Raw genomic sequence first — 22,017 nt, 5'->3', positions numbered from 1 at the left:
GTATCTCCATAACTCCACAATCTTCAACAATCTCACTCGGTCCTCCGACACCCACCAAAATTTTATTGATCACTGCAATGTCCCCAGTGTCCCAATAATCCACTAGTAACCTGAAATCTCTTCCTGATCCCATCAGCCCCCTGATAGCCAGTGCCCCTCACTTCTTCTGACACCACCCTGCCCCCATCACAGATCTTCCTAGACCCACTTATTCAATTGCCTCCCAGATTTCTCACTGGAACGTCCCAGAAGCATCTCACACTCAACAAGTCCTGCAATGAAATTAACATCTTGGGCTTCCCTGGTGGCGCAGTGGTTGAGAGTCCATCTGCCAATGCAGGGGACACGGGTTCGTGCCCCGGTCCGGGAGCAGCTGGGCCCGTGAGCCATGGCCGCTGAGCCTGTGCGTCCAGAGCCTGTGCTCCGCAGCGGGAGAGGCCACAACAGTGAGAGGCCCGCGTAACGCAAAAAAAAAAAAAAAATTGACATCTTACTCCAAATCCTGCTCCTCTCCTGTGTCCTCATTTTAGGGCTGGCACTGACATCCCCTCCAGTCACCAGGCTGCAGAACTCAGTGTCTCCCTAGACTACTGCTATTTCCCTTCACTCCCTGATTCCAGTCCCCAAGTCTTTTGCATTCTGTCACCTGAATTCCTCTGTTCCAGTCCATTCCTCTGTGCAGCCCTGGTCTAAACTCCTCCTCTCCTGCTTGGGCCCTCCCTGTATGAGCCTTGTCTCTGCTCTCCCAGACTCCTGTCTCACCCCTCTATCTGCCCTCCACTTGGCATCTAGAGAGGTCTTTCTAAAGCATGATAATGATCAGGACCCTGCCCTGTTCAAAGCCCATCTGTGGCCTCCCTAGGGTTCTCAGGACAAAGTTCAGCCCTGGGTAATCTGTTCCTGCCAACCTCTCTTTCCAGCCTCATTTCTCACCACTGACTCCTCACACCATGTCCCAAAAATGAGGTTTGAGAATCTACCCCAACACAACACACTCTCTCTTGCCCTTGGGTCTTTGAATGCCCTGTTCCCTCTGCTTGGTATGGCCTACCACTCTGTTTTTGACCATTTATGAGCCACCTCAGGAGCTCTGTCAGTCCTCTGGGCTCCCCTATCTGGGTTGTCATTGTCTAGGGAATGTGTCTGTCTCTCCTGTAGAGTGTGAGCCCCTGGAAAGCAGATCTGGGGCCACTGGGTCAACGCTGTGTTCCCAGCACAGGGCTGGGTTGACCCGGGGCACTTCAAGCGTTGTTTGATGGCCCGATAAATGAATAAATGAACAGATGGGAGAGACTATGCCGGGCAATGTCTGTGTTCCTAGCAAAGTGCCACTGTCCTGACTTGGAGGCCATGTCAACAAACGTGGTGAACAAATGAATGAGTGACTCAGCTGGAATGCCCTGAGGAAATTTTATTTAGAGCAGCTGCCTTCCTCTTCTACCCCTGCCCTCTAGGGGCAGGAAGCAAACCAACAATGAAAAAAAACCAAGCTAAAACTGTGTATAAGGGAAAACCTGCTATCTACCTGCTTGAGGAAGGGGGCTATGGGGCCTCAGTCATCCTGGCCCTCATCCTCCTCTTCCTCCTCTTCCTCCTCTTCCTCTTCCTCTTCCTCCGCGGCCGCCAGGGCCTGCTCCTCCTCCACCGTGGGGTCGCTCATCTCCACGATCTCCCGGCCGCTGGGGTACTCTTGCTGAACGGGGGCTGGCAGGGACGGGTTGAAATTCTCAGGACTGTACTTGTGGCCCCAGCCGATGTAGATGTTCTCAAACTTCCTGGAGGGGCAGAGAGATGCTGGGAAATCCTCCCTCAAAGACCCCAGCCTGGACTTTTGTTAAAGGTGGGACCCAGCCTAGGCATGGCATGCCTGCAAAGTTATGTGTGGTAGAGTGGAATGTGCCCACCAGGTTTCTCCGTTCATTGGTTCTTTCAGGATTCACTTAGCACTTACTAAGTGCCAGGTCTTGTCTAGAGCTGCACTGTCTAACAGCACATGTAGCTGTTGGGCACCTGAAATGTGGTGAGACTGAAGAACTGAATTTCTAATTTTATTTAATTTTCAAATTTCACTTGTGGATTCTTCTTTGACCCATTGATTATTTAGGACTCTGTGGTTTAATTTCTACATACCTGTGAATTGCCCACATTTCCTTCTTTCACTGATTTCTAATTTCATTCCAGTGTGGTAAGAGAAGAAATTTTATATGATCAATCCTTTTAAATTTATTAAGACTTGTTTTATGCCTTAGCATTTGGTCTATCCTGGAGAATGTTCTATACACACTTGAAAAGAATGTGTGTTCTACTGTTGTTGGAGAGGATTTTATTTAATTTTAATTCACTTAAATTTAAACAATAAAACTGATACTTCATTTATTGGAAGACATCTAAGTATGTCTGGGACAACCTGGGTACACGAATCTACTTTTTCAACTGTAAGTGTTGTGAAATCTGAATACAGGTCAAGTATTTCTTTTTTTTTTTTTCAGGTCAAGTATTTCTGATGAAAATTTAGTACCCGAATTGAGATGTACTGTGAGTGTAAACTTCACCCCAGATTCTGAAGATTTCGTATGAAAAAAAGAGTGTAAACTAGCTCGTTAATAATTTTTACATTATTGATTTCATGTTGTAATGAGAATGTTTAGGATATTTGGGGTTAAATACATTATTACATTTTTGTTTATATTGACCAGCACTGGTCTAGATATGGGAACCTAGCAGTGAACAAATTAGACAAGAATCCCTGCTGTGGGGCCTACATTCTAGAGAGAGGAGACTGACAGTAAACAAGAGCATAATTGGTTGCATCCCAGGCCCACCAATTCACCTCTCCCCAGAATTTTAATGGGAGGAGGAAAGAGGAGTAGATGGGGGGAAAGGGAGCGGACTAAGAGACAGGGAGAGAAGCAGAGAGTTTGCCACGGGGAGCACTTTGGATTTGACCTTATTTTCATAGCCTTGCTCTTCCCTCGAGAATCATTTTCCTCCGGGTCTTCCTCGGAGCCTTCAAATACACTGCTTCCTTGGAAGCCCCTGACCTGTGCCAGCCCCGGTTCCTGGGTCCAGGAACCAGCAGCCTCACCCAGGAGGTTGTGCTTGCTAGGGAGGCAGAGTCTTGTGCTCCAACCCAGACCCAGGCGATCAGAACCTGAGCTTTAACCAGAGCCCCTGGTGAGTCCTACCCATTCACAGTTTGGGAAGCTCTGGTCTAGAATGTCCTTCTGCCTGCTTTTCCCCTAGTTACTTCTTTTTTTCCCCCAAAGATTTCCGATCAAGGCTGCTTTTCTCAGCCTTGAATCCTTCCTTGATCCCCTCAAGACATGTCAGGTATGAGCTGTCATTGGTCCCTCCACTCTCCCTAGTGGTACTTCTCTTAGTATGTAACAGGATATTTCAGGGGGGTAAGGGGGTGAGGGAGGGTGAGGCTCGATGCACATCTAACACCTATGCTTCCTCTGCCTGCTCCCAGAGTAGGATCCGTATCTGCTTTTTCAACAAAGTACTTGGGGCCCAGCGTACAGCTGGTAAACGGTGACATTCAAGAGTCTTTTATAAGGAAGAAAAGTGGCGAGATGGATGCATGGTTGCGTGGTGGATGGGAGGGTGGATGGGTGGTTGGGTAAGTGGGGGTTGGAGGATGGGTGGGTGAGTGGAGCTCCAAGTTTGGATCCTTTGCTTTCAGAGGGATGCTGGCAAGTTAGGGTGTGGCCAGAAGAAGGGCTCTGGCAAAAGCAAGCATACCTCTTCCATGCTTCTGGAGGCGAAAAAGACATTGTCAAGAATGTGGTTAAATTATCAAGATGATGTAAACTCCCACCTTGACTGTGAAGCATAGTATCGAATACAGTGCAGGCTGTTCACTGATACGGAGAAGGAAAAGCTATGAAAAACCGTCATGCCATCTGCTGGACAGAGCCGGTAAGTGCATGCCCTGTGGCTGCAGGCTACGCTCTCTAGTGGCTGAGCAGAAAAGCTGGGATGGTGCCTGGTGAGAGGCTGAGGGACTTGTCTCGAGTGTGTAGCCGAGGTGGGAGGATGTGGGAGTGACTTCCACCTGCCAATCTTTTGGGAACAGCTGGTGGGGGATCCTGGTGGGGAAGATCTGTGCCCTTAGAGAAAAGATCCTTCAGATTGGAAGAACTGTGGAGGAGGCCCAGGGAAGGAGTTAGCTTCCCCAGAGATGAGACTCTGCCCATCAAGGCCACCCCAAAGGGGACATCTGAGTCCTGTCTGGCTCCATGCCTCAAACAGCAGGAAAGCCTGGGCCAAGGGGCCAAGGTATCCACGTTTGAATACTGCACAGGCAGTGTGATCCCTGAGTTAGTCCCTTCCCCTTCCTGACCTTCCATTGTTTCATCCCAGGGGCTCACACACTTGGTATGGGATTTCTCATTTTAGCCCTAGTGGGACCCCTGGGAGCTGAGTGAGGAGGTTAGCCCCTGGGGGCTTCCTGAAGGGAGCTGTCCCAATCTCTGCCCACCCTGGTGAGTTGCCCCACCCGGCCTGGCTCTGATGACGTTGTAGCGGCGCCCTCTGCTGGGAGGCACTAGGAGAAGACCTACTTGCCACTGGCGTAAGCATAGGCCCCTGGCCAGAGATTGGAGCGCACGACAGCCACGGAGTACTGTGGACTGAGGCTGCAGGACAGGCGGGCGGTCCAGGGTGACATGTGCATGATTTCTGTGGGGGAGCAGAGAGCACCAGGTAGGTCAGAGGCTAGGCTGCAGCTCCCGCTGCCCTGCACAGCCCCCTGGAGGGAAGGTAGAGAGGAGGAAGAGAGGGAGCAAAGAGGGAGGACAAGGAAGGGCCTGTGGGGCCAACAGCATTGGTTTCAATGTAACCCGGGCTCTGACCACTCTCTCACCGTGTGGCCCTAGGAAGCCACTACTCCTGTCTGAGCCTCAGTGACCGCACCCGGGAAAGGAGGCACTTATCTCACCTCCTTTGTAGGGTGGCAGTGAGCCCTGAGGCCCCGACAGGGGAGCTACTGTGATTCTCCTTCAAGGTTGGCCATCAGTTTGGACCAGGGATCAGAGGACAGGGCACAGGCTCCAGGCTCATGGAAATCGGGGTCCACACCCAGACTCTGTTCACTCGCCCACTCTCAGCCTCTCCTTTCTTCCTTCAGATGCCTGAGATCCCCACCTCAGGAAATTCTTGTCCAGTCTTCCAAAATCCAGCTCAAGTCCTGCCTCCTCTGGGGAGGCCTCCCTAGCTATCTCTCCCCCTCCCCAAACCCATATGGGACTCGAAAGACCATATGTCACCATCTGGACCATTGCCACGTGCCAGACAAGGTTCACATGATGGACACATTCCTATAACCCCATGGGATGCCCATTTTATAGATGAGAACACAACCAAAGCTCACAGAGGTGCCCCCCGCCACCAGTCTCGCTGCCCCTCCCTTTCTCCCAGTCTCCACCAGAGCTGTGTGTGAAGTGGGGGCTGTTACCTGCATCTTCTGAGAGTGGCGTCAGCAGCGGGGGCCCGACCTCCTGCCCCGCCTCGTCTATCCCCTCATCTGCTTTCTCTTCCTCCTCCCCCAGCTCCTCCTCCTCCGTCTTCTGCAAAGGGTTCACCCAAGTGCAGCGGCCCTGGAGGTGGGGAGGAGGTCAGGTGCTACCCCCAGGGCACAGAGTCCGGCCTGTACTCTGGGAGGAGGTGAAGGACCAGGCAAGGATACTGGGGATGGGTCCTGTTCTCAGGGACCCAGAAGTGGGTAGAAGGACAAGGTTAGTCGCACAGGTAGGAGGTGAGGGGGAGAATGGGCTGAGAGCTGCAGCAGTGAGATGGGGACTCCTGCCTCTCTCAGGTTCTGTGGCCTCCATTTGTGCATCCTTTCATCCATTCATTTACTGTATATTTAAGGAGCACCTACCATATACAGGCACTGCTCTCAGTGCTAGATATGTGTCCTTGAGAAAAGAGACCACCCCCAATGTCTGCCCTTGTGGAGTTGACATTTGGCAGCCCAAATGATCTTCTGTTTGCTCATCTGTGAAATGGGGGTGTCATGGGTGCCTCTCTCATTGGATTGTTGCTGGGTTGCAGGAGGTACTGAAGAGCAATAAATGTTTGTTGAATGAATGAGTGAACCTAAGTGCAGAGCATGTAGCAGACTTCCGTTTCAGCAACTATGAAATGCAAATGACCATTGTACCCATCTCAGAAGCAGTTATTTGGATTCAATAAAACATTGTGGAGTCAATCAATGTTTATTGAATAAATGAATGAATAAAAAGTTCCTAGCACACAGCAGGTGCTGCCTTGAGTGAATAAATAAATGTATGTGAAGTTCAGACACACTAGGCATTCAATAAATGCAGGTCCACCATCTCTTAACCACAATTCTGAAATCTGAAAAGCTTTGAAAACCAGAAGTTTTTCCATAAGTCATTTGGCAGAAACCCTGACCTGAGTGATCAGAAGCTCTTCAGTTTTGCTGCAGAAATAATGATGCCTTTGAATACGGGCTGCAGCCCCAGCCCCTGCTTGAGATGTTGCGTAATACGTAGTATGTGCACTGTGTCACTTTTTTAGTGTGTGTCACCTTTATTTTATTTTTTTAAAGTACTTTTATTTTTCTAAGTACTATTTTTTTGGCCGCACCAGGAGTCTTGTGGGATCTCAGTTCCCCAACCAGGGATCAAACCCGGGCACTCCCCTCCGGAAGTGAAAGCACTGAGTCCTAACCACTGGACCACCGGGGGAATTCCTGTCACCTTTTTAAAATCTGAAAAATTCAGAATTCCAAGGTGCATCTGGCCCCAAAGGTTTCTGACAGGGGACTGTCAACCAGTATCTGTTGAATGAACGAAGGAATGGATGAATGAATATTACTGAGCACGAGGCCTAGCTGCCGAGCAGGTGCTTGCTGTCTTATTTTGGAGTCACACCTGGTGCTACGACCCGCGGGGAGGCTGGAGTCTGGCCCTCACCTGTGGCAGGATGTGCTGCGTATGATGCACCCAGTTGGCCATGGAGTCCACCAACTCGAGGACTGGGATGCCCTCAAAGTCGGGGTTCTCCTCGTAAGAGTCGCGCCTGGCACCGCCCTCCTCCTCCTCGTCGCCCTCCTCCTCGCTGAACTGGTAGAAGCCGAGGGGGCTGATCTGTGTGGCGGCCGAGATGCGGGCGATCTGGGCCCTCAGGTAGTTGGCCTCGTTGCCCGGGAAGGGCGGGTAGCTGATGACCGGCGCGTCCAGGAAGCCAGTGAAGAACTTCTTGATCTTGCGGGCCTGCACGATCTGGATCGGCGTGACGTGGGGCAGCCTCACCCACAGCTGGCCCGGCTCGTTGCACACGAAATACAGGTACTTGTTGGCGCCATTTCGGCTCTCTTCCTTGGGGACGACGGGCGGCGGCTTCCACGTGGGCTTGGGGATGACGTCGGCGGCCTTCTCCTCGCCCTCGTCGCCCTCGTCGCTCTCCTCCTCGGCGTGCTCCTCCATGACCTCGCCGCCCTCCATCGTCTCCTCCACCTCCTCCTCGCCCTCCCGGAATTCCACCTCAGCCACCAGGTAGTTGCGACTGAGCCCCAGGATCTTGCCCCAGAAGCGGCAGGTTTGGATGGGCTGCTGCCCCACTAGCTGCTTCAGGGCCATGAAGATGCGGAAGCTCTCGTCTGAGCTTAGGCCCACGCCGGCCTGTTCGAGGTAGAAGGCTTTCTCCATGATGTTGGGCACGGCAGTCCCAGCCTGCAGAGGGCGGGGCGGAAGGCAGAGGGAACCAGGCTGAAGCCCTGCTCCCCAGCCTGACTTTTCTAGAGTCTACAGAGTGAAACGACTCTGTAACCCAGTTGCTCGTGCCACCGTTTCTGGCCACTGAGATGTAGGGATAAGTGTGCCAAGGAACGATGATGCCTAAATTGTACAGTTGATGTAAAAGATTTGGGGACAAGCATCCTGAGGTTTTTCCTAAAGGTATACACTGCATTCCCATTTTCTTACAAGCTCCATCTGTGAACAACACAGTATTAAAAGGAACAATTACTGCATCCTCTTCCTATGTCTGCCAGACTGCTTCGTTGTTCACAAATGCCTGAAGCTCCTGTCCACAGGAGGATTGTATGTTCCCACCCCCACCCCACTGCATTCAGGAGTGGCCATGTCACTTGTTCTGACCACTTGAAATGGCAGTGAAAGGGACACGGGTCATACCCAGGCAGGAGCTGTAAGAAGCAACGTGGGTTGTGCTCTGCCTTCTTTTTCCTGCTCTGCAACTGTGGAAGCCTGTGTTACAGTGGCACTTCCATCACCCTCCAGCTCAAGGGTCTGATAAGCCAAGCCCCCTTGCCAAGCCTGGATGGGCAGGTAGTGTGAGTGAGAAATAAACTGTGTGGTGTTAAGTCACTGAGATTGTGTGGCTGTTTGTTTGGGTTTTTTTAATGTTTATTTATTCTATTTTATTTTTTGGCTGCATTGGGTCTTCGTTGCTGCATGCGGGCTTTTCTCTGGTTGCAGCGAGTGGGGGCTACTTTTCCTTGTGGTGCCTGGGCTTCTCATTGCAGTGGCTTCTCTTGTTGCAGATCATGGGCTTCAGTAGTTGTGGCTCGCGGGCTCTAGAGCGCAGGCTCAGTAGCTGTGGCACACGGGCTTAGTTGCTTTGCGGGATGTGGGATCTTCCCAGACAAGGGTTCAAACCCGTGTCCCCTGCATTGGCAGGCGGATTCTTAACAACTGCGCCACCAGGGAAGCCCAGGCTGTTTGTTATCTCAGCTTGAAACGGCACGCCCTGACTAATGCTCTACAGGAGGAGAATTGTTATTTTGAAAGGGATTCTGGCAGTTGCCCTCAATCTTTTTTTTTTCCTTTTTGTCATGCAGTCCAGCTTGTGGGATTTTAGGTCCCCGACCAGGGATTGAACCCACGCCCCGTGCAGTGGAAGTGTGAAGTCCTAACCACTGGACCACCAGAGAATTCCCTGCCCTCAATCTTAAACGCAGTGCAAAAGCTTGTCTGCCTAGGGGTCTTTCCTGGTGGCACAGTGGATAAGACTCCGTGCTCCCAATGCAGGGGGCCCGGGTTTGATCCCTGGTCAGGGAACTAGATCCCACATGCATGCCACGACCAAGGGTTCACATGCCACAACTAAGGAGCCCACATGCCACAATTAAAGGAGCCGGCGAGCCGCAACTAAGGATTCCTGGAGCTGCAATTAAGAAGCCTGCCTGCCACAACTAAGACCCCATGCAACCAAATAAATAAATAAAGCTTGTCTGCCTAATTGATATTGACACCAGCAACTCAGGGACAGGGTCAAAACTTAATCCCAAGACTCACTGTGCTGCCAGCAGGGAAGATAAGGGAATGAGCATGGAAAACTCTCTTTGGGGTGTGTGCCTGGCCCATGAGCCAATGGCCATCACCCTCTTTCTGATAGTGTCTTCCACCCACTTGGCAATGGAGTGGCCTCACCAACCGTGATTAAGTGATATCACCCAGCCTTCTGGCCACTGGTGATTGGAGCAAGTGAGGACTAATGCTCCAAAGTGGCAGATCAGGCTCTCCTTCTCTACCTCTGCAATTTGTAACTGGGTGGAGAGAAAGTACATCTGGAGTCTCCCTGCCTAGAAATTACTTCTTTGGGATGGCTGGGTTTAAACCCGGGTTGGTCTGCCTCCAGAGGTCATATTCTTAGTCCCTACTCCTTAATTCCTCTATTAACTATGGTCAGAATCTTCCTTCCTCTTTCTTTCTCCCAGTTTCCAGGAAGATCCTATCTATGATCTGGGAGAAAAGATTTCCTAGTGGCAAGTAGATGAATTAAAAAAAAAAAAATTCAGGAACTGTGGGGCAGCTGTATGCTGCCGTGTGAGGAGGTAGGGGAGAGAGAGGAGCAGAGGTGAGATATGGGCACTGAGATCCCTGAATACCAGCTTGGCCTGGGGCCCAGCTACATTCCTGCCCTTGGGTTTGACGGCACACGGCACCGTCCTCAACCCCCTTCTCCACTGCTTGCCTTCTCCAGTCACTTTCCCAGAGCCCCTTGCAGTCAAGGGATAGTTATGTGACCCAATCTGGCCAATAAGATGCAAGCAGAGGTTTTCTGAGGTGCTCCTGGGAAACTTTTGCTCTCCTGATGTATGCATGTATGTATGTATGTATTTATTTATTTGGAGGGCCACACTGCATGGCTTGCGGGATCTTAGTTCCCCAAGCAGGGATTGAACCTGTACCTTCAGCAGTGAAAGGGCAGAGTCCTGACCACTGGACCGCCAGGGAATTCCCTTGCTCCCCTTGTTTAAAAAAATAAAGGGGGAGGGAATTCTCTGGTAGTCCAGTGGTTAGGACTCAGCGCTTCCACTGCTGTGGCCTGGGTTCAATCCCTGATTGGGGAACTAATATCCCACAATCCCGCAAGCCACATGGCTCAGCCAAAAAAAAGAAAGGAAGGAAGGAAGGAAGGAAGGAAGGAAGGAAGGAAGGAAGGAAGGAAGGAAGGGAGGAAGGAAGGGAGAGAATTTATTTTTCTTATGTTTTGGTCATGCCGCACGGCATGTGGGATCTTAGTTCCCTGACCAGGGATCTAACCTGAGCCCCCTGCAGTGGAAATGGAGTCTTAACCACTGAACTGCCAGGGAATTCCCCAGAAATAGGATTTCTAACCAGGCTTCTATGATGCTGAAAACGGCTTTCTTGGTTTGGGTGGAGTGGAAGGGAGGGATGAGGGAAGAAAACCCTCAGTGCCCCTTCACTGCGGAGCCAACTTACCAGCTCTAGACGGCTTGCACCTATTAGGTGTGAGAAAAACTATCTCGTCTAAGCCACTTGTCTTCATTTCTACGACAACTATTTCCTGTCTTAAAGTGATCTGTGTTGCCAAACAAGTACAAGAATAACACTAAAGTTAGTTTAAAACTATAAATGTGGGCTTCCCTGGTGGCGCAGTGGTTGAGAGTCTGCCTGCCGATGCAGGGGACACGGGTTTATGCCCCGGCCCGGGAGGATCCCACGTGCCGCGGAGCGGCTGGGCCCGTGAGCCATGGCCGCTGAGCCTGCGCGTCTGGAGCCTGTGCTCCGCAACGGGAGAGGCCACAACAGTGAGAGGCCCACGTACCGCAAACAAAACAAAACAAAACAAAACAAAACTATAAATGTGAGGATAGTCAGGAACTTTTCAAAACAGAGGTGCTGTGATGGCGAGTCTTATGCTACCAAACAGCCAAACCTGCTATGCAGCGGTTGTACACAACAAGCAGGAGAGTCCCAGAGCAGAAAGCCATCTACAGAGCAAGGCACAAAACAGAGACTCCAGAAACAGACTGGAGTCCGTGCCGGTGTAAATAAATGGTAGAGGTGGCATTTTCAAAGCAGGAGAAAGGATGGATTTTTCCATAAATGCTGTTGGGGATCATGGAAGAAACAGAAATTCTTTGCATTTGGAAGAAACAGAAAATGAGAGAAATGAGAGCCCTTCCTCCCCTCAGACAGAAAAACAAATACAAAATGCTGAATCATGGATTTGAGTCTCTTCCTAGAAACATGCACAGGCCACAAACGCCCACAATTTTGCCCTTCTACAGACCTCCTCATATTAAAAACTCCAGCTCAAAAAAAAACCCCCCCAAAACCCCGAAACCAAAACCAAAACCAAAAAACCTCCAGCTCCAAGTTCTAAGGGGATGGGACCTCTAGGGACCAAGCGTTCGAAGAGGGCGGAGCCTCTCTCAGGATTGAATTTTAAGGGGGCGGAGCCTCACGGGCTGTGGAATTCTAAGCAAGTGGAGCCTCTAGAGGCACAGCGTTCTAAGGAGGCGGGGCCGACAGGGACTTGCGTTAGATAGGGGTGCGACCTGGAGGTGTGGGAGAGGAAGGGTGCAGTTCTAAGGGGGTGCGGCCTCCCAAGGAGAGACTGCTGATCTGAAATTTAAAACCATATTCTCAGGTAAGACTGTTCCTCATGTCTAAGACTTGGATTCCGACCTGCGCTCTGCTCACCCAAGGAAGGGCTCATTCCTTGGTCAGATTGTCGTTTCCAGTTCTCTCACTATCCCACCCCACTGTCGCCAGAATCCTAGAATTTCAGAAGCATAAAACGTGAGCACAGACCAACAGCATCAGCAGAGATGGCAGAGGTGATAGCCCGGGCTTTGGAGGACATAGTCCTGCCTTCCTAGTCCTGTCTTTTCTAGTTTCGAGTCCTCTAAGTCCTTCCTCCACTTGCCTTACAAGGTTGTTTCAGGGAGGAAACGAGCCCATGCTCCTAAAGCTCTTAGCCGGGGTTGGCGGGGGGGAGGCTAGGAGGTGTCAGAATTACGATAAACAGAGTTCTCAACAAATGTTTCTTAAACGAGTGAAAGAACATTTCAGCCAAATTTTAAGCCGTCGTCCAATGCTGGAAACAGAATCGTGGAATTAAATATTCTGAGGATAGTAGAATGTTCATCAATCATGGGTGGAAGAGTTCTCAGCGGGTCTCAACTTGCAAAAGAGGAAACTGAGTCCCGGGGATAGGAGGCAAATTCAGTGTTGAGAGACTCCAGGAGTCAGTGGGTTTCACAGAAAACATCCACAGAGCAGTTATTTGCAGAAAGGAGTAAGGGATGGTAGGAGAAATCAGCCTCCACCTCCATGTGGCGCTGGAGTCAGCTTTCTACAAAGCAGAGCTGTCCAACCTTTCCTCTGCTTCAAACCCTCCCATGGCGCCCCAGTGGTCTCAGGAGAAAGCCCAAGCCCCTTAGCCTGGCGTTCAAGGACCTCTGTGACCTGGTCCCCAACCCACACTCTGGACTGAAATCGCGTGTGTTTCTGGGTGGTGCTGTGCGCTCCCTCCCCTCCAGGCATTAGCAGGAGCTGTGCCTAAACCCGGGCCACCACCGCTCTTCCCCACCGGTTCACTCACTGCCTCCTCCTCCATCTCCTGTTCGGCCTCGCTGCCGCCGCTCCGGCTGAACAGCACCTTCTGCCTCTCGGCCATCTCATAGGTGGTCTGCAACTCCGGGTCGTCCTGAAGCGTGTCCAACTTGGGGTGGAACCACTCCCACTGAGTGGTGCGGTTCAGCGACTCCAGGAGGAACAAGGGGTCCTCGGGCCGCTGGTTCAGGATCTTGGTCAGTAGGTTCACCAGGTGCTCATACCTGCCTCCGGGAGAGGGGAATGGGAGGTGGGGGACTCAGCTTACTGAGCTTGCTGCTGTGTTTCTGGCCCTGTGCCTGGCTCTGGGGACACAGGGAAGAGAAAAGGTCCCTGCCCTGGTGGAGCTGATGGTCTGGTGATGGAGACATATTAACCGAATGTGCAAAATATATAGTGTGTTGGGGGTGGTAATTTATACGGAGACAAATAAAGCAGGGAATGGGGACTGGGAATGCCAGGGATAGGAGATGGTTTACAATTTTAAATAGGGAGGCCAGGGAGGGGGCATACCATGCGAATATTGGAAGGAAGAGTATTTCAGTCAGAGGGAACAGCATGTGCATAGGCCCTGAGACATTTTATGAGTCTAACATAATCTTGATACCAAAACACAAGGAAACTAGGAGAAAGGAAATTCCATGTCATTCTCATTTAGAAATATAGATGCTGAAATCCTAAGCAAAATATTAGCAAGTGACATCCAGCATTCTCAAAAGGATGACACACCATGATTAAATTTGGTTGAGAACAGGGATGCAAGACTGAACTGATATTAGAAAAACAGGAAAAAATAATTCAGCATATTAACATGTTAAAGGAGATATGTAAGATCACCTCAATAGATGCAGAGAAACTGATAACATTCAACAGCCATTCATAATTTTTAAAAACCTAGCAAACTAGGAATAGAATGTAATATTTTATAATCTTATAAAGGGGAGCCACAAGTAACCTGCAGCACACACCAAACGTAATGGTAAAAGACTGAATATTTCTCCTATGAGATTGGAAATGAAGATGCCTTCTTTCACCACGTCTATATAATACTGCACTGCAGGTCCCAGCCAATGCAATCCGACATGAAAAAGGTAAAAGAATTAGAAAGGAAGAAGCAAAACTGTCATGGTTTGCAGATGATATGGTTGAGAATGGAGTGCAAAGGCCCTGAGCTGAGGGTGTGCCTGGCATGTTGGAGGAACACTGAGGAGGTCTGGAGTAGAGTGAGGAAGAGGGGTTGTGGCAGGAAAGGAGGCCGGAGTGATAACAGTGTCATCATGGCTTCCAATCACCTGAGTCAGGCACTGTGCTGGGCACTTGAGAGCAACGTTGAATTCTCACCACAATCGTACATCTGGGGAACAATTACGATCTCCACTCTCCAGATGAGGAAACTGAGACTTAGAAAAGTTGAGGTCATGAGGTCACACAGTGGTAACACAGCCAGGATTTAAAACCAGGTTGGCCTGATTTCAAAACATGTATGTCTAGCCCTCTTCAGTGTGCAAACCCTTTGGCAGCAGTCCTGGGTGTGGTGGAGGGCCATCATTGAGTTGGGAAGGGTAAAGGGGAGTGAGACTTTGGCCAGGGCTTTACAATAAGGGACCTTGAAGCTCCTGAGGGCTCGGTACTATTGGGGAAGAGCTGGAGGTTAATTTTGACTAGATTCTAGGATCTGAGGTAGGAGCTGACTAAAGATGAAGTTTGGGGAGGGAGAAGGGGCTGAATCATATTGGGCCTTGAAGGCTGTTATGAGGAGCCTGAACCTTCTCCTGAGGGCACTGGTGAGCCACAGCAGGCTCGGCGCATAGGAGGAATGGGAGTCAGCTTTGTGCTTTTAGCAAGACCTGTTACTTCAAACTCTTCTCTCACTTCCTCTCTTCCTCCCTTGGTTCCAGTCACACCAGCCTCCTTGCTGTTCCTCAAACACGGCAAGCTTCAAAGCCTTGAAGCTCACTGTGTTCTGTATCTGGATGACTCTCCCTTCAATTACCTGCAAGATGCTCTCCCTTACCTCCTTCAGGTCCCTGATCAAGTGTCACTTCCTCAGAGAGGCCTTCCCGGACCTCACACTATTTAATATCCCCTCCCTATCCCCCTTACTCTGCCTTATTGCTCACCTTAGCTCTTATCATCACCTTATACCTTATTTATTGTCTGCTCTCCCACTAGAGTGTCAGCTTCATGAGGATGTGATAGGGGGCTGAGAGGTGTATTATGACTGCAGCTAAGTGGCCTTGGCAAGTGCCTTCCTCAGGCAGGTAATTTTAGTGGATAAAAGGGCCTCAGGAGCCAAATCACTTGTGTTGAAATCCTGGCTCTGCCACATCTTAGCTGTGTTACTTTGGATATGGGACCTAATTCCTCTGTGTCTGTTTCCTCTCCTGTAAAATAGGAACAGAAGATGTACTAATCTCAGCCATGAGAACCAGATGTTTCTGTGTGAAGTACCGGCACAGTGTCTGGTAAGTAAATGCTAGCTATTGTTAGTATTTATTCCCCGACTCCTAGGCTGAGTTAGAGGCCCCCAGAGTGGTCGCTGGTTCTCAATGAGGAGCAATCTCGTCTGAGACCCCAGGCCTGAGGCTGGGCCTTGCCTGGGGCTTCTCCCTGCCTGGGCCCCTCCCTCTACCCACTCCGGTGGGGGGGCCCTTTCTCACAGGCTGAGGTCGCAATTGACGCTGGTCTGCAGCAGATAGGCCTTGGCGTTCTGCACGGCCAGCTCTCGAGGTTCTGGCTCAGTCACCTCCATATTGAAGGGCATGAAGCCCGGCTCAGAGGGCGAGAACTGGAGCGCAGGGTCATCCCGTAGGTAGGGCCCATGCTGGGTGTCCTGGCTGAACTGCAGGTCTTCTCTCTGGTACCTGGTGTACTGGCCCAAGAGGTCAGCCCGGGGCTCCTGGTAGGCAGACTCCAGTTGCTGGAGTAGGTTGCCTTCGCCCTGCTGTAGCTGCTGCAGCATTAGGCTGGCGTTGTGACTGGCCTGGAGCCTGCCTTCACTCAAGTAAGTTTGGGGCTGTACCTCTGAGGGAAAGCCCGTATTCAGGGAAGGGTATTCAATGCCCCCCCGCTGGGCTTCCTCGGCCTGAAAAATAAAGTTCTCATTTGGGGTCAGACTGGCCTCTTGTGACCAGCCCCGGCTGATCTGGTTCGACACCATCTCCTGACTGCCGCGCAGGATCTGAGCGTCAAGCGGTATCTGCTGCACCTCTTCAGGGACTGTGAGCTGGGGCCTAGAGTGTTCCCGACTGCGCCGCCGCTCAGAGACCTGGAAATTCCTAAGGCTGGAGGTCGGCTGAGGAGGGGGCTCAGGGTCAGGTGGTAGGTCTCCCATAGTTCAAAGGGATCGCAGACTTCTAGGAGGAAGGCTTGCAGATAGGCAGGCCAGACCAGTCGCCCGGCTTGTGTGTGTTCGGCAGCCGCTAGGCCAGCGGTGCCGGTTTCTAAGGAGGGAGGGGGCGGCCCGTTACTAGGGGAGGGCGCGCGGAGACGCTGGGGCCAAGAAGCTGGTTTCCGCGCAGGCGCAAGAGCACGCCAGAAGGGCTTCCAGTTTTCCAGGGAGCTCCAGGGCACGCCCACTAGCTTCTGCAGTTCCACAGCTGACACGGAGGCAAAGAAGAGACTGCACCCTTGCCCCAGACCAGCGATCTTTTTAATTTTTAAAGGCAAAGCACCGCCGGTCAAGCCCCTCCCAGGCCTCCCTGAGCTCCCAGTCCCACTCCCCTTCCCCACCAAGCCCCGTCAGCTGTTCCCCTTGGTCTCGGGTTCCCCGGCTTCCTCAGCAGTGGGGCTGGGAGTCTTCACGGTGTCTTCTCCGGCAAGGGTGAGGGTCTGGGGGCTCCGCTCTTCCTTTGAAATCAATCCGCCCGCTGCAGCTTCCTGGTGACAGGAAAATGGGGAGCGGTCAAAGCGTGGTCCCACCTCCAATATTTCTTCAGGCCGTACCCTTTCTGCCCCCTCCCCGCCTTGGGCACTCGGCGCACACACTTAACCCCAGGCCCCTGATCTTTCTCGTCCTCTGTTGCTCTGAGGTGGTCATCCCTACCTTAGGTAGGGGTCCCTCAAGACTAGAGTCCAGCAGTGCAGCTTCAGTCAGCCCCGAGTCATCATCCATGCTGATGAAGATGGCCGGGGTCTCACACTCAGGCCCCTCCTCCCGGAAATCAATGGCTTCCTCCGGCTGGGGAGGGCCTGGCCGGGCCGAGGAAGAGGACAACGACGAGGAGGACGAGGAGGGGGCTCCCACTCCCCCAGGCTTCAGCTTCTGTTCCTCCTCCAGCTGCCGCTTTAAGGCCTTCTCCTGGGCCAGCCGCAGGCCGATGAGGTCTTGAGGGGGGCGGGGGGCCGGGGGCGGTGCCAGGGCCAGGGGCTCTAAGTCATCCTGGGGGTGGGGAGGGATACACAAAAGCTCAGGGACAGGTGAGACGTAGGACCTAGGCTGCTCTCAAGAGGTTGGTGGGAAAGAAGACAGAAACCGTCCTAAGGCAGACAGCAGACTGGGTATAGGGAGTAAGGGGCAGCTGTCTCCCCATCCCCAGTTCCTTTCAGTAGAAGCTCGGCAGAGATATGGCTGGAGTGGGTAGGAGGGGACGGGGCCTTTCTGGCCTGGGGAGGGGGCTGCAGGCCCTCACCTCTTCCAGGGGCCCGGCAGGTGCTTCCTTAGTCTCTGGCTCTTGCTTGCCGCTGGCCTCCAGGATGGTCATGATGGAGTTGGGGATGTGTGCTTGCTAGGGGAAGAGCAGGATGGGGGCGCTGCGGACAGCTCTGACCCAGAGACGCCCCACCTCACCCAGATCCTTGGTGTCCTTGACCCTCCAGAGGCCCAGACCTTCATGGTAGTGCAGGGCTCCCCTCTGCCCATCCCACCCAGTCCCCCAGGGCTGGACCCATGGGGCCACCCACCCCACACCCTGGGGTACCTGGTGGGGGGTGAAGGAACGGACGTGGGCCAGCAGGGGCTCCCGGAGCTCCGGGCACTTGTCAAAGACGGCACCCAGCTGCTGGGGTGGGAGCTGCAGGATGACCTGGAAGCTCTGGGGCTTGGTGCGTTGACAGCACTTGATGAAGCCCTCCCACACCTTGGGATACTTCCACACCTGGGCCAGGCAGGGAGGAAGCAGTCATCAAGGGGCCTGCAGGCAGCCAGCCACTCGAGAAACCGGCAGAAAGACCTTGCCAAGATGGCAACGCCTCATTTCTTTCACAGCAGCCTCTAGAGGGCGACATTAGCCCTGCGAAACCTACGAGGCCCAGATGCGGGGACTTGTCCAGGGTCACACAGGTACGGTACCAAGGGGCAGAACCAACATCTGAACCCAGGTCTGTCTGAATCTGCACTTAACCTCTAAATCAGATATTGCAAAGTAGCAACCTGTGGCCTAAATTCAGTCTGAAGGCTTGTGCATGGGGTTTGTTTTTTGTTTCATCATGGTATTTCTAAAAACAATTTCTAGCTTCTCCTGAAAAATGGAACCATCTTTCAGCTCTAGTATGCATCCTGGCTGGGTGCACAATGGTGGGGGGCAAGTGGCGGCCATACCTCTCCTGGGATGTGCACCCCCTGAAGCCTTCTGCTTGCTTCTACCACCCAACAGCCCTCACTCATCACATTGCCACCCTATACCTGTCTGACTCAGTGACCCCTAAAAGGTTGTATTGTCTCAGCAGAGGGCAGGACAAAGGAGCTGGCTGTCTTGGTAGAGCTTATTCTCTGCATCACGGCTCCCTTGGGGTAGGGGCCAAGCAGGCTGGAAAAGCCCGGGGTTTTGCCTCAAGTCTTTCTGTAGTGTGTCCTGCTGCAGTCCCCTGCTTGGGAGACTGGGGTAGTCAGGGGTGGGTTACCTGCTTCATGATGAGGCGGGAAAGGATGTTCATGACGAAGCCCCCCAGGCGGGGGTACATGGTCAGGGACTGGATGACGGTCCTCATGAGCAGCATGGGCAGGGGACTCTGCTCCATCAGCTGCTGCATCACCACGGCCAGCACCTCCGATGTGTACACGTTCCGCTCCGCAAAGCACAGGTTGGTGGCTGCGAGGAGGCGGAGAGTGGGCCTGTCCCCTTTGCCCAGCTGCCCCCTGGGAAGTGGGAGCCCCACCCCTTAGAGAACCTCAGCCCCATTATCTGCCCGTGTGAGGGGAGACCCAGCCCTGACTTCCTGAAGCTCCAGGCAAGACAGAAGACTTCCCCCACCCAGCAGAAGGTCTCCTTCTAAGGGGACCCTGTGGCCTGTCCTTGGAAAGCCTGGGAGCTGGGTCTAAGGGAAAAGACACTTCCATCTCCTAGAAGCCCCACTGGGCAGAGTGGGAAGACTTTGGCCCTCTCTGTTTGGGGACAACCCCCAGAAAGGGTGAGGTGAGAAAGATATATTGCCAACCCCTGGGGGCCTATTCTGGCTTGATTGGTGTGGCATGGCACCTCCACCCCTACTGGAGAGGGAAACAGCTTTAACTTCCATAAGTAATCCCATAGGAGACAGAAGAGATGGTCTCCACCAGCAGGCTGGTCAAGAGGTTGCCCACTCTCAACCCAGTGCATAAGGGCTTGCGCTGGTGCTCAGGTGTTACCAGGTGTAGGATTATGTGGAAGGCACGGTCCAGAGTAATGAGAGAGGGGCAAGAGGAGGATGTCTGGGCATACGATGAGCTCCCCAGCTCAGCACCCAGTGCCAGGAAGGGCCCAAGGAGTGCTGGTACAACACAAGCACCCACGAAGGCAGGCAGACCAGGGAAGGCCCAGGGGTCTGTTCCCTCAGGAGTGGGTTGTGGTACCCCCAAATCAGTGGTGCTCGGATCCATTGTGTTAATGGGGAGACTCCGGGAACTGCCTCTGAACCCCTTCTTCCCCAAACACCACTTGCCATGTGAGTCTGTCAACCAGGAAGTTTTTATTGAGCTAGAAGAGACCCCCCAATCCTTGAGAAGCTAATGGAGAACAGGGGTGGGTGCCTATAAATAATGGGGGGTGTGGGGCTCCTATAAGGAAAAGGGGGAGGATGGAGGCATTACAGGTAGACAGGCAGGGAGGAGGCTGGAGGCAGGGTAGTTGAGGATATCTAGGCTGAAGGAGCAGAAAGGAGAGAAGGTGAACAAAGTGCAAGAGGACCTGTCAGAAACTGAGGCTGTTCCTCCTCCCTTCTAGGTAGCTGCTGGCTTCTGCCTGCTCGGCCTAAAAGCCTCCAAAATCAACCCTCTTCCCTCTCCTCCCCCTCAGCTCCACCCCAGCCTCCTCCTGGGCCTCCCACCCACCCTCTAATCCACCCTCCATACAGCAGCCTGAGGGGTCTTTCAAAAGCTCAACCTGGGGCTTTGCTGGTGGTGCAGTGGTTGAGAGTCCGCCTGCCGATGCAGGGGACACGGGTGCGTGCCCTGGTCCGGGAGGATCCCATATGCCGCGGAGCGGCTGGGCCTGTGAGCCATGGCCGCTGAGCCATCGTGTACCGCCACAACAGTGAGAGGCCCGCGTACCGCAAAAAAAAAAAAAACTCAACCTGACCCTGTACCTCCCACAGGCCCTTAAGTGAGCAAGTCCACACTTGAACTGTGGCCTATGAGACCCTGTGTGGGCAGGGCCTACACGGTTATAACCTGACCTCATCTCTTGACCAAGTCCCCTCCCCCAAACTGCCAGATCCAGCCAGGGTGCGCTCTGCAGTTCCAGAACCAGGCCACGCTAGCATCTCTCCTGGCCTCTGCAAACGTTCTTCCTGTCTCTGGGATCATCTTCTCTCCTGTTACCTCACCCCTATTCATCCTTCTGTGGTCTCAGCTCAGGTGTCCCCTCCTCCAGGAAGCCCTCCCTAACGTCCCATACAAGGGAGAGTCAGTGGCTGCGCTGGGCCCCCTGTCCCAGTCCTGTTCATTTTAGACTGTTACTCTGGGGATGGCCTGTGAGCCCCAGCAGGGCAAGGCCAGGACTGTCCCCATCCCTGTTGTATCCTCAGCACTGCCCAGCAAAGGACTGAGCAGAGGTGCTCAGTGAGTTTTCTTAATCACTGAACCAGTCCACTGGACAGGTCCAGTTGTAGAAAAACTCACCAGAGAAAAAGGGTGGTTTAAGGGGAGAGTGAATGCCAGGAATGACTGCTTATACTGCTAGGCACTGGGGATTCCACTGGGGCCCAAAACAGGACTAGACTTTGTATCTGGACTTTGTATCTAGAGCTTACAGTCAAGTAGGGTTACTAGTGCAACTGAGAAAAGCACTGGTGCCTGAGCAGAGAAGCGTGCTCTGGGAACTGACTGGACTGCATGCTGGCGATGAACAGCCGGTAGGGTGACCAGTTGAAGGGTTGCCAAGAGCTCACCAATATAGAGGCTCTGTGTGGGCCTGGGTTTGTAGGAAGAAACACGTGGGGTTCTAAAGGCCAGGACTTGCTGACATCTCCAGGGCCTGGTCACTGGCTTCATGTGTGACCTGTGCTAAAGCCCTTTTTCTCCCTGGGCCTTGGTTCCCATGTATAAGATCAGGAACTAATCTGGGTCCATGAATGGGCTTTAGTGAGGTGGCAGGGGTGGGTGGGGCCTCCACGGTTACCACCTGACCGCATCTCTTGACCAGGCCCCCTCCCCCAAACCACCAGACCCAGCCAGGGTCAGCTCTGCAGTTCCAGAATCAGGCCATACTAGCATAATCCGAACCTCTCAAATTGTACATAAAAACATGTGAGGGTACCGTCCTTGGGAATGGGCTCGTAACTTTCCAGAGATCATCTAAGGAGCCAGGTCGTGTAAAAAGACTGCTCCTGGAGTCTCAGCTTTGAGATACTTTTCACTTTACTGCTTCCACTAGAGGCCTTAGTTCCTTCTCAGTTGTAGCGTGTGTTTAAAATTTTCATAAGCTCCTCTCTTGACCTAAAAGTTTCTGAGAGAATTTGCTGAGGAAGACTAGGAAATAAGTCACTGAAGAAGCTACTTCAGGCTAAACATGAAACACATAAGTGGCAAGGAGGGAAAACCCCGTCCCCGCTTTTAAAGGAGAGTGGAGGAAGCAAAGGACAGTTGTCTTCCGAGAAGAGCAGGGGACAGTAAGGGCTTCCACCTGTGGGGGAAAGCATGGCTTCTGGACCAGAAACTTCTTTCAGGGAGGAAGTGGAGGGGAGCGCTGGGGAGAGCTGAGGGAGAGAGATTGTCCCACAGGAGGCAGTCCTGGGACCCAGG

The 22,017-nt window shown here is 52.6% G+C and overlaps 2 protein-coding genes across 5 annotated transcripts in view; both read right to left on the bottom strand.

The window, feature by feature from the left end:
• Window positions 1-1,405: 1,405 nt before the first annotated feature.
• RSPH6A (radial spoke head 6 homolog A) lies at window positions 1,406-16,360 on the bottom strand. 2 transcript variants are annotated; one of them, XM_067720406.1, is made up of 6 exons: window positions 15,521-16,360; window positions 12,850-13,084; window positions 6,945-7,703; window positions 5,459-5,600; window positions 4,566-4,683; window positions 1,406-1,775 (listed from the first exon to the last, which is right to left on the bottom strand). In XM_067720406.1, the coding sequence occupies exons 1-6, from the start codon at window positions 16,192-16,194 to the stop codon at window positions 1,553-1,555; spliced, it is 2,151 nt and encodes a 716-aa protein (XP_067576507.1). In that variant the 5' UTR covers window positions 16,195-16,360; the 3' UTR covers window positions 1,406-1,552. The 2 variants fall into 2 exon arrangements, with proteins under 2 accessions (XP_067576507.1, XP_067576506.1); XM_067720405.1 differs by lacking the exon at window positions 4,566-4,683 and having other exon boundaries at window positions 15,521-16,357.
• Window positions 16,361-16,490: 130 nt separating this feature from the next.
• The window catches only part of SYMPK (symplekin scaffold protein), a 35,848-nt gene continuing 30,321 nt past the window's right edge, over window positions 16,491-22,017 (bottom strand). For 2 of the 3 annotated variants that reach the window (XM_067720402.1, XM_067720403.1), the window contains exons 23-27: window positions 18,702-18,889; window positions 17,780-17,956; window positions 17,492-17,587; window positions 16,906-17,241; window positions 16,491-16,739 (exon numbers count right to left, since the gene is read on the bottom strand). In XM_067720402.1, coding sequence (XP_067576503.1) covers window positions 16,602-16,739; window positions 16,906-17,241; window positions 17,492-17,587; window positions 17,780-17,956; window positions 18,702-18,889 — 935 coding nt within the window. In that variant the 3' untranslated portion in view covers window positions 16,491-16,601. Of the gene's footprint in view, window positions 16,740-16,905; window positions 17,242-17,491; window positions 17,588-17,779; window positions 17,957-18,701; window positions 18,890-19,725; window positions 19,919-22,017 lie in introns of those variants that run through there. The other variant, XM_067720404.1, reaches the window with a different exon arrangement.

The sequence above is a fragment of the Pseudorca crassidens genome, chromosome 20 (genome assembly GCF_039906515.1).
Source record: "Pseudorca crassidens isolate mPseCra1 chromosome 20, mPseCra1.hap1, whole genome shotgun sequence".
NCBI lineage: Eukaryota > Metazoa > Chordata > Mammalia > Artiodactyla > Delphinidae > Pseudorca > Pseudorca crassidens.
Note: the sequence above shows the minus strand (reverse complement) of the source record. Positions and strands in the feature narration are given on the sequence as shown.